This window comes from Scomber scombrus, chromosome 17, assembly GCF_963691925.1.
Source record: "Scomber scombrus chromosome 17, fScoSco1.1, whole genome shotgun sequence".
Lineage (NCBI taxonomy): Eukaryota > Metazoa > Chordata > Actinopteri > Scombriformes > Scombridae > Scomber > Scomber scombrus.
In genome coordinates, this window is record NC_084986.1 from 27,734,878 (window position 1) to 27,752,493 (window position 17,616).

General features: G+C 40.5%; 1 protein-coding gene across 1 annotated transcript in view; it reads left to right on the plus strand.

The window, feature by feature from the left end:
* The window catches only part of cd2ap (CD2-associated protein), a 76,129-nt gene extending 60,325 nt beyond the window's left edge, over positions 1-15,804 (plus strand). Inside the window, exons 15-19 of the mRNA XM_062437124.1 lie at positions 725-843; positions 3,518-3,601; positions 6,775-6,974; positions 7,410-7,473; positions 12,588-15,804. Of these exons, the coding sequence (XP_062293108.1) occupies positions 725-843; positions 3,518-3,601; positions 6,775-6,974; positions 7,410-7,473; positions 12,588-12,629 (509 nt within the window). The 3' untranslated portion in view covers positions 12,630-15,804. The remainder of the gene's footprint in view (positions 1-724; positions 844-3,517; positions 3,602-6,774; positions 6,975-7,409; positions 7,474-12,587) is intronic.
* The last annotated feature ends 1,812 nt before the right edge of the window (positions 15,805-17,616 follow it).

Below are 17,616 nucleotides of genomic sequence, written 5' to 3' on the forward strand. Positions count from 1 at the left end.
AACAAATGCATTACATTGGCTATTCATGGTCAATCCACTTAATCATTAGTAAAGGAATGCTGGCACTCTATGTGATCAGAGTTCTTAGTTATTGAAGTCCAGCATGGAAGTTAAAGCCTTTTGAACAGCTGTAATGGACACATTCCCAGTCATGCATGATTACAACATGACCTTACACAACCTGAAGTGAAGGAAGCTAGGAGACACTATAGAGACACAGAGGAATCTCATGTATGCAGCACATACATGTGGCCTAATAAGGTCTAAGATATCTATGTAATTTGAGCTGTTTTCCACCTACCGCTAGAATGAGCAGTGACACCTTTCTAGTGGAGGAAATAATTATCTTTGCACAGGAGGAATTGTAGGGAGGGTCCTTTCTGTTATCTGATCAAATATATCCTGATTGCACAACTGTATGTTTTTAGTCTAAATTATAAGCTTTGTGTTTATCTCCTTGATGGCAGATTTCAGTCTTACATGAATACTCTGAATAGTTCATTTTCTGCTGCACTGTATGTAAATATCATTTACCAGCAGGATATGCACCTGCACCCGAGCAATTTAATTTGAATGAAATCAAATGAGAATATTGTAAGCGTTGTCGTTCCTTTGGTCACAGCTGAAACGTTCCACTTAAAAAATAATTTCACCTGTTATTTTCCCTCCTTATCTCTCTCTCTCTCTCTCTCTCTCTCTCCCCCCCTCTGTCTCTCTGTCACAGATCTGATGAGTTTTGATGAGTTGTCGTCGTCTACCTCGGAAAAGCTCTCTCACCCCACTGCTAACAGACCAAAGATGCCTGGCAGGAGGCTGCCCGCCCAGTTCGGAGGAGGACATTCGGTGAGCGAGCACCCGAGATGCTGACTGACAGATTATGACAGTACTGTTGGAGCAGTACAGCTTTTCAAACCATGTTAGGGTTTAGGGTCATGTGTACATGTTTAGGGGCTTAGAAAAATGGGAAAACATATATTACTGTTCTTTTCTAATTAGCATTTTACTTCAGATTTATTTTTATTTTGAGAGGTACCAAGGTTCTTATAGTTGTATACACACACACACAAACAAACGCACGCACACTTTATTATGTCAGCTGTAGCTTATTATCATTAATTCCTTAATGACCAAAATTCTCCTTTTGGCTGTTGTCTGGTTATTTCTCTTTACCGATTGTTTGTGAGGGGAAAGAAATCTACTTGAATACATATTTCATCAATAATAGTTTTGCATAGGGATTTCTAACTTATAAGGATGGTGCTTGTTAAAAGTTGGCCATTAATGTGAGTGGGCTTCAGCTTTTATTTCAACATGTAAGATGAATTTCATCTAGGTTTCATATCTTATTTTGCTCATCTCTCTGTCAGATTGTGGCTACAGATTGTGAAGTGTTTGTAGCTTCCCTGACAACAGAACAGATTTATAGATATGACTGATAGGTTTGTTACTAAAACTTATAGTTGTAGCTATTTATGTCTTTGTTTACCTGCAAAAGTCCCAAAAAGCCGAAGCTAATTAGATTTGATGATCAAGTCTCAACCCTAATATCACACCACCCTATTTCTCAGAGTAACAACATTATGATAATCCCAATGGAAGTAATCATGACATGTAACCTGCAACCAGGGCTCAGTATCTTCTGAAACTTTTGCTATTAATGCCAATGTAATAACAGATACCAAAACTACATCTTCTTTGATACCTTACTTTGAGAAACAAAAATCTATTTTTCTACAAAACTTGTTCATGATTAAGTCTGGAGACCAAGAGATGGCCTTCCACAAAATTAATTATACTAGGTGTTGGTCCGGGGGGGTGCGCGCGCGCGATTGCGCTAATAAGCGGTAACACAGAGCTATAAAGACGCTTTGCTATCACACGCGCTGCATTTATAGTCACACAAACACACACACACACACACACACACGCAGGCACTCTCTAGTGCACGCTCTTGCTCGTTTACTCCAGATTGCAGGAGATTACGTCCCATTTGCGGGCAGGGAGCTGCTATCAATATGCGGGAGACTCCCGGAACTTCCTGGAGAGTTGGGATGTCTGATTTTGGCGGCATTGTCGGTGACAATTGCCGGTACTTTCTCTGTTAATACCCATTCATTTATTGACTGTGTCAACAAGTTTGCTCCGGTTGCCATGTTGTTGCTGTTGTTGTTGTTGTTTGGTCGAGTGCGGCCTCCGTCTGTACCAGTGTTGCCAACTCCTCAGTAAGGAAAGTAGCTATTGGCTGTCCTAAAAGTCGCTAGAAGTCGCTAAATGACGTCATCGCCTAATTTGCATAATTTTCAATTTGCGTGTAATTATAATGGACGCTGTAGGAGAGAGGAATAACATCAAAAAACCTTAATATGTTTAGAACTACAAATTAATATTCTTATGTTGATTATTGGTTTGTTTTTTAAAATTTAAATCAATCTTGTTCTGTATTGTTAAATGTCAGAATATTACATTTAATCAAAAGACTGTTATGCAGGGTGGAATTGCGCAATTTATTTGCAGTCTAGATGCGGAGTGGTGTGGGTCTCCTCTCTGCTCTGACTGCAGCTGGGTCTGCTGCGCGAGGCTACTGTGAACCTGACTGCCTGTGAGTGCTTTGGGACGAGGGAGGGGCTCACGGCAGCATCCGCTGCTCGTTGAGGACAGTAACTGCAGAGCTATACGTCCTTTCACTTCAGTCTAAAAAACACCAGAAAAGTCTCCAATAACACCAGAAAAAGTCGCTAGATTTGTCGCTAGTCGCTTTTGAGGAAAAAAGTCGCTAAGAGGGTTCGGAAAGTCGCCAGATTTAGCGAGAAAGTCGCCAAGTTGGCAACACTGGTCTGTACAACGCGAATCACACAAAGGTGTTGCTCACTGCGCCCCCACTGGCCAGGGGCTTAAATCGATTTAGAGGATTTAATGAATCGATATTGAATTGGGAAAAATATATTGCAATGCATTGATGAATCGATATTTTTACCCACCCCTACACCCCTACCTATTATCTCTTTTTTTATTCCATCTGTCTGTCTTTGTCTTTCTTCTTAAATTGATGTGCACCTCTATTGATTTCTTTTGTCTGTAAGGACTTTCAGCTCTCTGTGACTTGTCACCTCCTTTCACACATGAGGTTGTGTTAGTACACAGCAGCCTTTCTTTGTCACTCCATCACCAGTTGCACATTTTATTCTAACACACATCCACAATTTGCACTTTGACAGCCACTTCCTGTCCATGCTGGATGTGGTGGTGTGCCCACTTAAAAGCAGCCCTTCTCATACTGGGGTTAAGGCCTGCCCCCCTCTTCTCTGATCACCTTTCAGAGCAGTGAGTCAAGTCAAGGCCTCCATCCGCTGCACTTGTCCAAATAATGGTGTGAGATGAAGAGTCATTGTGGTTAGGCAGTTCTCTGAATGTGTTTCTTGCTGTTTGTATCAGTCAAGTTTTCCAGTCTGACAGCTGAAACAGAAATAAATACATGAATGTACATTAGAAAAATAAAATAAAAACTCTTCCCTTGCAGCCCAACAAGGAAGTAAACGTGGAGAAATTCTTCAAGATGGATGAGGAGGATGCAGCCAAACCAAAGCTAACAGAAGCCAGAAAGGTAAACTGGAGCATCATTATTCACACTTAATGCTAGGAACTGATACCTTTTCACTATAACACATAACAGTGGGAATCCTTCAGTTCTACTTTGAAGGGCTTTACAGTGATATCTTAATCACAATCTTAACCTGAATCTCTTGACATTCAGAGCTGAACAGCAGCTCATCTAGTCAGTCTGTGATATTATAACATTAGCTCACCAGCTGAAGGGGAGATTTAGAGTTTGTGTCTTTAGCTTTGTCATACATGATTTACCAGTTGTTTACCATGACAGCCAGTAGCAATCAGAAATAAACACAATTTAATATATATATATAAAATAACATGGTAATATGAATATGATTCAAATTGTATAGCAGAGACAAACTCAGAGAGACTCTTTAGCTAAATACTCATTCAAATGTTTCCACTGCATCAGTTTTCTAACTTTTCATTGAGTGTAATCAGAGTTGTATGTATATATTATATATGCCTAATGACAGTTATCCTATCTGTGCAGAGTTTTCACAGTTGGTCGCAGCAGTGACACACATAAGAACAGGTGCAAATAGTTATCGACTCAGCAACATGTTGTAGACAAAATGTACTGACTATATATCTGGAGAGAAGCACTTTGAATTTATATACAATATATACATTCAGGAGAAGAAAGGCTTCATAATGCATTGCATAGTCTTCATCTAGTTTGTATTTGTGTGTGTGTGTTAATCTGCACATTTAAACAGCACCTAAAGTAAAACAAACACAATGTGCGCTTTCTACAACACAGTCGCATATTGTTTAGCTTTTAAGATGTATAGGGGCTGAATAATGGCTACATTTAATGTGTGGCTCCTTTTTGAAAAACAAGGCACATAATCCTCTTGTATAAAATCGCGCTCTGTTGTTCCTCCTACATTCCACAGCAGTGAATTTAAATCCTCATCTGTCCCACTATTTCCAGTTGCACCCAATTTAATTTGAGCCTCACCATTAACCCCGTGTCAGCTTTACCCTTGGAATGCGATTATGAGAATGAGAGGATGAAAACATCACAACATACACACAATACCATAAAAAACCAACCATGTCAATATAATGTCCACTTTGTTTTGCTTTATTAAAGCTCAAAGGTGAAAAATCAATTATTATCACATCTACATGATAAGAAACAAAACCAACACCAATTCAAACACACACACACACACACACACACACACGCACACACACACACGCACACACACACACACACACACACACACACACACACACACACACACACACAAAGTTATTATTAGCACGTTTCTGTTCCCTCATTAACACCTGTAATAAATGAATGAATGAACACTGCAGAGCACAAACAAACAACACATTTTACTGTCATATACAGTATGATGACGAAAATAATCAACTATCATAATGGGTTGCAATTAATTTAGTCATTTTCATCCATTCACTTAATCCTGAACAAACAATTGGAACACCAGAAAAAAGAATCAAAAATAAAACTGTGGTGTTCAGCTGAATGGTTTTTACACACAAAGTTGACCTGATAAACTAATGCCAGTGAATTGGCACCTTCAACAGAGTAGTTATCTGCAGTGTGTGAGGGAGGGAGAGTGAGAGGGAAGGGACAGGGAAGGGCTGGGGGGGGACAGGACCACCTGCTGTTCAATCTTCTAGCTCGCCGTTTCATTAATTGGCTTCGATGCTATCTAGTCTGGATTGGTCACGGTCACGCAAGGCTAATTGGACCTAGCTGTTCAGCTGGGGGTATGCAGCATCAGACCACCTTATTGTGTGCACACGCGCGCACACACACACACACACACACACACACACACACACACACACACACACACACACACACACACACACACACAGAACAGTCTAGAGTAAAGCCTGGCTCCGAGCGCTCATAACTCAAATGGCTCAGACTTCCATAGGTGAAATAACAGGATATGGACTGTGCGTATCCTCCTCCTCCTCACCCTCTTTATTCTTTCACAACCAGACTCTGACCCTTACAACAATTTCCTCAGTGAAGGTGAATGAAGACAGAGCAGAGCAGAGTATGCAAGTCCTCCAGGGGCTCGAGAGGGCACAGCTTTAAATTCCTCAATAAAACCTGAATAAGAGGAGCTAAATAGTAGAAAATACAGGTATTTATCAGGTTGTAAGTTGTTTTTAAGGTTTTTTTTTAATAGTCATAACAACATCAAAGAAGAAAGCAGTCCAAGAGAGTGGAAAATAAGACTTTATAAAGCAGGAATTAAGCCACTTGACTCACTTAACTAAGCATTTCCAAGTATCTGTGTAATCCTGAGATGTCAGAATAATTTGAAGTTTAGCCCAAGCTTCAGCAGTTCATTTAGCAGTGATCTGCATATGTATGAAAAACAAATGAGTGAATATATTTGGCAAAGCACATTTTCAGTTTATATCCAAAAATGTAACAGACAAAAAGAAGCATATAGAGATAAATGGCTTTGTTTATTCAATTGGAGTAAATGGACTTTGAGTTGTTAGACAATTTTCCAAATTTTGCAAGGCCTTGAGGTCACATGATAACTGTGATGTAGCGTTGCTGTGGCAACTGAGGTCAGAGGATTTGACTGTCTCCCTAAACCCACAGATAGGTTTGTTTCCTGAACCAATAGGCAATGCATCGACCATATATGGGCATAGAGCATAAATGTGCACTTTCTCCACTCATGAGATCAACAAACCAATTCTCCATAACAGGAGTAAAATGGAAGAATGCTTTTCTGTGAGATAGACGCGGGATAGATTCTGTAAAAGCTTCAAAATTTTATTATAAGGGTTAATGCACATGTGAGAACGCAGTGATGCCAAAAATAAGGCGGAAGGATCAGATGAATCATTGTTTTCCAACATAGTTGTTAACATTTGTCCTCTGAGCAGAAAGGGTCACTGCAAATCAAGCGATTGCCTTTATCCTCAGAAGTGTTTTTCTCCTAATGGATGTGATCTCTGCCAGGCTGACAACACGGCTCACTGAATAATTTGAAGAGTTTAATAACGATGTGAATCACATTCTACGTCACATCTCAACCCATTTATGGGAGATTTGTGGAGCTCTTTCCGATACCATCATCAGAAAAGCACCACTTGAAGAATGTGTGTCTGTCTGGCTCTCCATCTCATTTGTCTCCTCATTTATCTCCACAGCCTTCAACAAACACCTTATCCCAGTTGCCCTCACCCCACAGGCCCAGCGTGGCCGAGGCCAAGGCCAGCCCCGTTGCCCCTAACTCCATCTCAGATGGCGCATCTCAGGCCAGAGAAGAGCCAGGCTCCCAGCTGGAGGAGCTCAGGAACCAGATGAAGGAGCTGCTGCTGTCCGTGGAGCTGCTCAAGACCCAGCAAATGTAACCACAACACTGCTCTCATAAATAGATAACTGAATACATGAGAGTAGGATACAAGCCAGAAGACATTTTTTTTTAATGCATGCATATTATAGATTGGAGTTTGGACAGCAACAGGACAAACGGAAGGGACAGTAGAGGATGTGACATCAATTATGAGCCGCTTCAGAGACCATGCTCACATGCATACAGTGCTGCAGTCACTCTGAATTAGCAGCAATATTAGTTTCAGACAAGCTTTTCTATCTATCGCCTGAAGCTAATCTTCAAAACAACAATTTCCATTCTGTTATTCTGTATTGTTATATATATATATGTACATTTAGTGATATACTGTATGTAGGTCAGACTTACTGTCACTGAACATTAAGTATAAATTCAGTGATTAAGATGTAATAATTGTGTGTGTGTGTTTGTGTGTGTGTTCACTTCCAGGAAAGAGATAGCGGAGCTACGAGGAGAGCTGGATGAGGAAAGGCTAAAGCGCATAGCCCTGCAGGTAACTTCGATCCCCAAGGCAGCACATGCTGGGCTGTCTACATTCATTACTATCATTAGTTTCAAATATTGACAGGAAGCTGCTGAAGGTGCCACAAAAATATTTTTTGCTGCCTGTCAGTACAGAAGCAGACACACATAAATGCCCTTAAACTCATAAACAACGCCAAATCTTTTCACTGATTAAAGGCTTACCTCAGATTATTACTTGAGAGCATAATTACTCAGTTTTAATATTACAAAACTCATTCAGGTTCAATTGACCCTCTGCATCTGTTGTTCATGACCACTTTAACACTATTGGTGCGCAAGTGAATTTGCTACATGCACTTCCTGCTCTTTCAGCAGCCCTCAAGTAATGTTATATTTAGTCTGTGTACTGCTCCTGTTAACTTTATCATTTAGGATTATTGTGGTGACCTTCAGACGTACACCGTACTTTTCCTGCTGTCCGTGCCAGCAGCACAGCTCTGTTAAATGTCACTCACCAGTCTCCCTGTGTTTCTTACATAAAGATGAGGTTTCTTAACCGAGTCCATTAAGTAGACAATCTTGTGTTTTCTATCATATCACATCATCCTGTTTCAATTTCCATCATTTTTGAGCACCTAGTCTAAGTAATTAAGGCCAAAAAGTAAGAGCAAATGGACCCAGGCCAAGACAGGATTCTACTAGAGAACAGATTTGCTTTGCTTTTACAAAACCCTGACTCCCCTAAAGAACGCTCATCGTCTAGCACCAGAGAAAGATATGAGACTAAAGGAGCGAACGACTGGGCCTCAAACACTGATAGTGGGTGATGGAGCAGTGAATGACATAAAACGCTTTTGCAGCAAGAAAAACACCAAAGTACTCTTTTTTACCAACGACATGGTGTCCGATATCTCACAGAAAATTCTGCAGATCACTGCTGATCATCGGACAGTGAAATCTCTCGTCATACACACAGGAGCCCTTGATGTTGTCAAGCAACAACCAGAGGTATTGAAACAGGACTTTATTGATCTGACGTCTGAATACTGAGGTGTTTATCAGTGGACCTCTACTGACAGTTCGGCGAGGAGATGAGAGATTCAACAGATGGCTCAAAGATACGTGTGCCGCCAATCAGTCAACTTTATTGACAATTTCAAATTTTTTTGGGAACGCAGGCCCCTCTTTAAGGCAGATGGATTTTGCCTGAACAAGTCAGGAGTACAGCTGTTGAGCTCCAACATATTTTATTTAGTGCGTCAGACACCAGCAACCCCTGCAAAGGACAAGAGGCGAAACAATCCAAAACAACAGATAAGACAGCGTTCTGGTGAAGAACTGCTACTGCCTGAGATAAGGACTGACCATGGAAGACAGCGGAACCAGGAAGAGGCTTCAACGTCGCCATCCTCACCCCAACAAGTGGAGTCTACCCCAGCTCCAACAGCCAAAACAGCCCCAACAGGAGACTCCCAACTTTCAGCCCAACGTTTTCCTCCCCTTAACCTCCCTCATTGTTCAGCCCCATTCCACCACGCCAGAAACAAACATCAACCAAAAGTCACAGATCCCCCACCTCCTTTGAATCATATCGTCAGTGTGTCTGACTGATATGTGCCGGGTCCAGGCTGCAATACTCATATCAATAATGTTCTCCCCCAGGAAAAGTCAGGGCCCGATGGATTTCAGGTAGCCTTCTCAATCCCTGTGATGACAGGTAACAGAAGAATGGTTAAACTGGTGAGAAATAAAAAGGGTTCAATTCATTCTGTCAATTTATTAAGTATATCATGTCAATCTCAAAACATACCAGTGTCTCCTGTTATCTCCACAAGGTTAGCTCTACTCAATATCAGATAACTAGTCAACAAATCATTGTTAGTTAATGACGTCATTATGACACAATGCCATCAGACTTTTTTTAAACTATTGTTGTTAAATGACATAAGGATAAACACTGACTCAGGCAAGGTGTCAGTTCTGGTCCTGTTGGATCTCAGTGCTGTGTTTGACACTGTGGATCACAGTATACTGTTGAACAGGTTGGAAACTTGGGCAGGACTCAGTGGAACAGTCCTAGAATGGTTGAGGTCCTACTTGGAGGAGCGGAGTTATTTTGTGACCATTGGAAGTTATAAATCCAATCGAGTGGCTATGACATGTGGAGTTCCTCAGGGGTCAGTTCTTGGACCCCTTCTGTTCAGTCTATATATGCTGCCTTTGGGTCAAATTCTGCAGAACTCTAATGTAGACTATCACAGTTATGCAGATGACACGCAGATATACCTAGCACTGTCCCCAGATGACTACAGTCCAATACAGTCATTGTGTCACTGTTTAGAGCAAGTAACACATTGGATGAACCAAAGTTTCCTTCAATTAAATCAGGACAAAACGGAGGTAATCGTTTTTGGCAATAAACAGAAGAGGATTGCTGTCAGTAAACATCTCGAGTCACTCTCTAAAAACGTCTGAAACCTTGGCGTGCTGATAGACTCAGATCTGACCTTCAGCAGTCATATCAAATCAATCACCAAAACAGCCTTCTATCAGCTTAAGAACATATCCAGAGTGAAGGGTTTAATGTCTCAAACAGACCAGAAGAAGTTGATTCATGCTTTCATCTCCAGTAGACTCGACTACTGTAACGGTCTTCTGACTGGACTCCCACAAAAAAGCATTAAACAGCTGCAGCTCATTCAGAACGCTGCAGCTCCAGTTTTAACCAGAACAAAGAGATCAGAGCACATTACTCCAGTTCTAAAGTCTTTACACTGGCTCCCAGTCAGCTATAGAATAGATTTTGAAGTTCTGCTACTGGTCTACAAATCACTGAATGGTTTAGGTCCAGAATACATGAATGACATGTTAGTAGAATATAAACCCAGTAGGACTCTGAGTCTACTGACTCAGGTCAGATAGTGGAGCCCAGAGTTCAGACTAAACATGGTGAAGCAGCGTTTACACAACTGGAACAAACTACCAGCAGAACTGAAATCAGCCCCAACTGTGAATATGTTTAAATCCAGGTTAAAAACGTTCCTCTTTTCATGAGCTTATGATTGAGCTCTTTTAAAGCACTTTAAACTTTTAATCTTTCATTTGCACTGTATGTCCTTTTAATGATTTTAATGCAAATAATTATTTTATGCTGCATCTCATATTTTTTGATCTATTTTAGTCTAGCTTTTTTCTTTTCTTTATCTCTTTCTATTTGTCTGTACTTCTTTTTTATTGTATGTTTTAATGTTTCCAATCTTTTACTAATAATTGGGTTTTATTCATTTATCTTTTTAATTGTATGTTTTATGCTTCCAATTCTTGCTGTTATATGTTTTTATGTAAAGCACGTTGAGTTGCCCCTGGGTATGAAATAAGTTATATAAGTAAAGCTGCCTTGCCTTGCCTTAAAGTGACATGCCATCAATTTGACATTCGATTTTACTCTGATGATGTTTTTCAGCTTATGAGAACAGTTCAGTGTCTCCTGTGGATGAAAAGTAAAAAAAACAAAAGCAAAACCCTAAAGATGTCATCAGGCTTGTAGGATTGAAATATATTGAAAGAATGCCTCTGTTACAAACTGAAGGTGTGGAATTTGATCATCTCCCATCTCTGTTATAGTAAAACATGATTTTCAGTCATTATTTTACACCTAAAATAACTGTATTAAGCTTCTTATTTTACAGTATTTTTCATTTTATTGAAAAAGAAAGACAGCTTAGCTTGTTAGCACGAAACTAGCTTGTCTCTGTCAGTCACACAGGGGTTCATGTAGAGTCTCTCTCACTGCAGTGAACACATTCCTTCTCCCTGCAAACTGACAGGAGCCAGCGTCAGGAGTCCATCACACTGTTAGATTTTTCCAGTGTAACAGTGTGGGACCTGTCACAGCACGACACCAATATATACCTAACATCACAGGAGGAGGAGAATCCCCCCCGCAGAGAGCCCCCAGCATACACAATCCACATAGAACTACAGATTTGTTAAACCCCCCTGTGGTTTACTGTTACATAGGCAGAAAGAACAAGCAAAAGAAAAGATTTCCATCACGCTCATCGTCCCTCAGGACTGTGGAGCTTTTCTCTCTCGCTTGGTTGCCGGGAGAAGCTTGCAAGTCGCTCACAGAATGTGTGATGCAACGTGCAAAGACACATTCAACTCCAATTAGTATGTGTATTGATCGAGGGGAGCAATGTGGTGGAGGTGGTTGAACCTTTTTATGGGACTGAACACAAGTCTGTGTGTGCTGCAAAAAGTATTTGCCTTCATTTCTGAGAGTCTTGTTCTCTTAATAGTTAGATTTTAGACAAAACCCAAGAAGAATGAAGCCAACTGATAGAAAACAAAACAATGTTTGATTAAATAAACTTTAATGTAAGTTCATATTTGAGGCTCCATTCTTGACTATTTTAGTATTTTGTGTGCTCACCTGTATTTGTGTTGTCAGGTTGGATCCTCCTTTAGTTAGCTGTCTGACTACACAAAGCGCCTACAGAGCCAAACAATACATTGTAGGAATAAAGGCAGTTTGTTGCTTACTTTGATCCTTTTTTCAAGGTGTCGTGGCTGACAGTACGTATCTAAAATGTTAGTTTTACATTTCAGGTTAGCAAAGGTTTTTGTGCCTATGCTGCTTTTATAGTTAGTAGTTAGTAGTAGTATAGTGAGTAGTGTGCGGAAATGATGAGTTTAGGTTCTGTGGCCTCAGTGTGCCTAACAATGTCCTGTTGATCAGGATGTTTTATCTTCTCTTTGGTTTATTTATGGAAGAACCAGTTAAAACAAACAGGCATTTTTAGCTAAGTTAAGTGAGGGAAGCCTTGAAAATGGCTAAGCTAAGCTGTTTAGAGCTACTTAATAACTACAGGCCTGACTGTCCCTGTGAATACTCAAGCTCACTGTGCTGTTTAAAAACACTTTGTCAAAGGCAGCTCAGCTTCTCCTTCAGCATGTGGCTTCATTGTCATTCATGTTCTTCTAATCCCCAACACCTGCCACAGCAGGACACCTCCACCGGGTGGTGGGTGGTGGGTGGGGGGGTGTCAGATGAATTTGAGCTCTACTCTCATCAAATCAGTAGAGTTGTAATCTTCATACTGAGTGACGTGCTGTGTGGTTTTTTTCTGTGTTTCACAGACGGAGATAGACAAACTGAAGCGGACTGTCCACTCAACGTGAAGTCCACGCTCCAATCAACAGCAAGCCTCAAGGTCAGCCGCTGGCCTGTAGCCCAACCGGAGCGCTGGAGGAGGAGGGACGGGAGGGTGGCAGGGTCGGGCTGATGTCTGAACGGGCAGAGAGAGAGAGAGAGAGAGGGTGTGTGTGTGTGTGTGTAGGGGGGAGGGGGCGTCAGATTAACCACCTGGAGCACAATCCTTTTTTCAGCGATCTACAAAAAAAATAAACTCCCCGTATTTGTAAGATTTACAATTTTGCACATATAATTGTTTTTTTTTTCAAGCTAGATGTAATTACAGATGTATATGTTTCTCTTTTCTTTTTTTTCTTTTTTTTGCCAATACAAAAAACTGAGGCCTTACTTCAAACTACTGCGCTGGAAGTTGCAACTCTTAGCGCTCACGCTCTCTCCCCTTCACTCCTGCGTTCCTCCAACTCCTCCCGGAGGAGGTTCGCTCTCAGTACTACTGACTTTATATACAAAGCAGGGGGCACTTCATTTCTCCGCCTAATTTTCCTTTCTCATATATATTTTTTTTTACGATGCACAAATAGTTGATTTAAAAAAAAAAGAAAGAAATGTGTTTGATTTCAGTTAAACATCTTCAGATCCTCGCAGTGAGTAACTTTTTCTTTCCTGCCTGGCGTCAGCAGCACTCCTCTTTCATCACTGCAGCGCCTCACAGAGCTCTGCTTTCTTTTTTCTTTTGTGCATATTTTTTCTAGCGTTCCTATCCAGGGTAACACTACTGTGCCTGTTCAAAAAAAAGGAAAAAAAAATCTATCAAGTGTTTGTAATGGGAGCTTACATTTACCACGATGGTGTCTGGAAAATGTGCAGCATGATATTGTATATCTATATTTTTTAAGTCTACTGACGTGTCTAGTCAAATGCTATATATATATATTATATATATATAGAGGGCCTCTTCTATGCTGGTCTCTTCTATTTTTGTCAAACAGTTTCACCTGCTGGGAATGTTCTCAGAAGTTTAGCCACATTTAGAGTCTGCAGGTAATGCAGACCAAAGAAAAAAAGGCAGCATTCTTCCTTTTAACAAAGTCACTGACCAACACATTGACATGTTTATGATCATCTCTGCAACTTGCTTCCCTTTCTTGTATTTTAACCCGGCGATCGTCCCTCTTATCCCCAGTCCATTCTACCTCTTCCTGTCCTTCATCCCACCCCTCGTTGATTCAGAGTGAATCACGTGATCTGAGAGCAGCTGTCGTTTTTCTGCACGAGCCGGCACAGCACTCTAACCCTAACCCTGTTCTGTATTGTACGTGTGTCCTTATTCTTGTCCACATCTCTTCCCACATTCCAAGTACTAAGGTTAAGCTAACTGGAAGCATGCAGTACAGTGCAGCAATAATATTCTAATACAATCACATCCTCCCTATTTTAGCTTTGATGAGCTGACAGTTAAAGCCCCTGTGTGCAGAACTTTTGTGTTTTTTTTCCCCTTTTTTTCTTAATAGACAATCTGACTACAGTCTGTGTCTACCATACTGTCTCTTAAACCACACTAGGAGCAGGAGTCAAGAGATGATAATTACAGTAAGGCTATGAGTTTATTGATTGATCCACTGCTTTGGTTCAGAATATGATTCATGGTCCCAGAAGGATGAACCTTAATGTGTGTGTGTGTGTGTGTGTGTGTGTGTGTGTGTGTGTGTGTGTGTGTGTGTGTGTGTGTGTGTGTGTGTGTGTGTGTGTGTGTGTGTGTGTGTGTGTGTGTGTGTGTGTGTGTAAAAGGTCAAAGTTTTCACTTATCCAGTTAAAATATGTCAACACATAATCATTAACAGACACTCAAAAAATATTAGACATTGAACTTTCTACAGTTTTACAGTTGTTTTTGTTCAGATTGATATCTTTAAATAACTGCACAACTAATGACATTCCCATCAGCCTCAGCTGTGTTTGCCTTCAGGGCTGATTAGCTTCTTCTTTTCTTAGCATGCTAGAAAGCTAAGGTACAATGGTAAAAATGAACCGCTGCACGTTAGCATGTTAGCATTGTAGCCCTACTGATACTGGATTTTTGAGGCTGATAAAAAAATCCCCCAAAAAACCAAATCACATTACAACATGTTAGACATTCATTTTAACAGTTTTACAGTTGTTGTTTTTAAACAATTGTGACCAGATTCTATTATCTTTGCTATCTATTGTTACCATGTAGCTTAAAGAGTTTAAGTGCAGCTGCTTAGCATAGCTGTAGACTCTAGTTGTCTTTGGAACTACATCTTGGAGTTGCCAAATTCTAAAATAAAAGTTAAAATCCTACACATAGGATTAAGATGGAGCATGGACAGAAAAGACAAATAGTTGCTTACTGTACTGTTCAGAACTGTTCAGAAACATAGCATTGAAATGGGAGTTGTAGTCTTGGGACTGAGCTACTTTTGAGAAAGTAACAACAGTACAGTTACAGGTGTAAACCCTGTCACTGCTACTGTCTGCCACAAACACAAGTATTGGTTACTGTTATTCTATTTTCGTTTTTGTTTTTACTTGTAGTTCTACATATCTCACAAATGTCTTAAAGACACGTTACTTTACTTTCAAGTCATCCTCAGGCTGCATTCTGTGTGTGTGTGTGTGTGTGTGTGTGTGTGTGTGTGTGTGTGTGTGTGTGTGTGTGTGTGTGTGTGTGTGTGTGTGTGTGTGTGTGTGTGTGTGTGTGTGTGTGTGTGTGTGTGTGTGTGTGTGTGTGTGTGTGTGTGTGTGTGTGTGTGTGTGTGTGTGTGTGTGTGTGCTTTGGCTGATAAGTGTAACAGCATCTGAGATGTCCGGAGCGCTTTGACCAACTTGATTCTGTATATCTGACCTTTTTATAAACACGGCGCTCATGCAATATGTTAAACACCCGACATAAAACAAACACACTCTTCCTTTTAGCTCCCAGCTCTTAAACAATATGGCTGTCCAATGAAATAATAGCGTTGTGGGAAGGAGGGATCGGGGTGAAAGCTATTCATGTCCTATCTGTAATACGGCTTAATATCCGCATATTGTACATTCCAGAGTTTGACACCGAGAAAAGAAGAAATCTGTGCACATTTATAACATATTTTCCAAGTGATTTTGTTTACAAGAGCTGTATCCTTGCATGAGCTGAGATTCTTTCCAAAAAAAATGAATAAATATCTTTATTTACTGTCATGGATTCCCTGCTTCTGTTTTCTTTCTACAACTTCAATGAAAAGTTTGTATTTAACTCCCAGCTGTGCAACCTTCAGGCTTTTCATGCATGAACTGTGTACAAACATGCATTCTGAGAAATATTGACAGGAAGATATTGACCGTTCAGAGGAGAGTCAGCTTCTCAGGAAATTCAATCAATGCATCAGAGCAATATTTGAAATGTCTTATGTAATTTTAGATATATTTCACCAATGTTCAGCATGACACTATTGATATAACTTTATTGTCCACCATGGTGAAAATTGAATTTGGCTCACCAATAACAGACATACAGTATACATAAATGACATAAACTCCATAAAATCATTCTTAAAATACATAAAAGCATGTAAAGTCTATAATATAAGTGCATATCAGTTCCTGTGTGTGTACCGGTATTGATCCCTTGGCTGGTGGTGATGGTGGGGGCCACAGCCTGCAGGAGGACAGTGGAACCTGGGCTGAAAGGTAAGATGGATTTAGAAAAATATACACGACTTGTGGTGAGCAAAATGTAACAGATGCTTAAAATAGATTCAGGAGTAATTAAAATCATTTTTTTAAAAACTCATTATGACATCTTTAAAACCATATGGTTGTTTTTTTCCCACTTGGGTGGAACAGAAGCAGCCATAAAAACAAAACTAGCATATTATCAACTAATATATGTGTTAACAGGTGCATTATGGCGCTTTTCCACTACACAGTTCCAGCACGACTCGCCTCGCCTCGCCTCGGTACGGTTCCAGAACAGACCTTTTCCATTACAAAAAAGTACCTACTCAACGTGGGCGGGGTCGTCATAGCACGGCTCCGCGAAACTGCCGTGACTTCGTTTTATACGCGACACAAAACGCATAAACAATGTAGGACATTGAGGCAGTGGTGTACTTGCTGCTGTATGAGGCTTTCTGTCACACACAAAGCAAGGAAATTGAGCCGTATAGCTGTAACTATGGTAACACCGTATAGCTGTAACTATGGTTGTAACGCTGTTACCGGTATTTAAAAATGCCGGGTTTGATTCTTGTGTGGGACGGCTCATGACTCTTCCAGCGACAACTCTTCTGACCAATCAGTGGCCGGCAGTCTGTTGACGTTACATTTAGTATCAGCTTGGCTCGCTTGGAACCTCACCAGAGCAGGTACTAAAAAAGGACCAGGTACCAGGTACTATCCCTAGTGGAAACGCAAAAAAAACTGAGGCGAGTCGAGCTGGAACTGTGTAGTGGAAAAACGCTGTTAATCATATCTGTTCAAATTGATGGGTGTAAGTCTAACATTCACTCACCTTTTAGCTCCACCAACTCCTGAGAAAAAACTGAACATAAGTGGTACTTTAGTGTGTTTATCAAAGCTTTGTCAATGGAAACTGCTGTTGCTGGAAATAAAGGTGATGAGAGTGAATCACAGTGAAGCTCAAACACTTCTCTTTGGGTTCATCACTATGAGTGACATTTTTCACAACATCATATATTGTTACCTGATCTATCATTAATAAAAAAAAATATTGATCCAGAATATGAACAAGTCATTTGCTTGTCTTATGTTAAGCCAATATAAAACACAGAGCTCACCAGAGGAACAGAAATAGCTCAGCGTGTCATTCTTCTTCTTCACTAGAGGCTCATAAAGGTCACACTGCACCAAGAGTCACCTTCAACTGTAGAGGTCAGAGGTCAGGGAAACTACAAATGAGAAAATATTCGATCTCCAGGAGGTCAGGTCAGTTTGGTATATTTTTGTATTAATAAGCTGACAAAGGATTATGTTGAGCCAGCTGTGAATGTG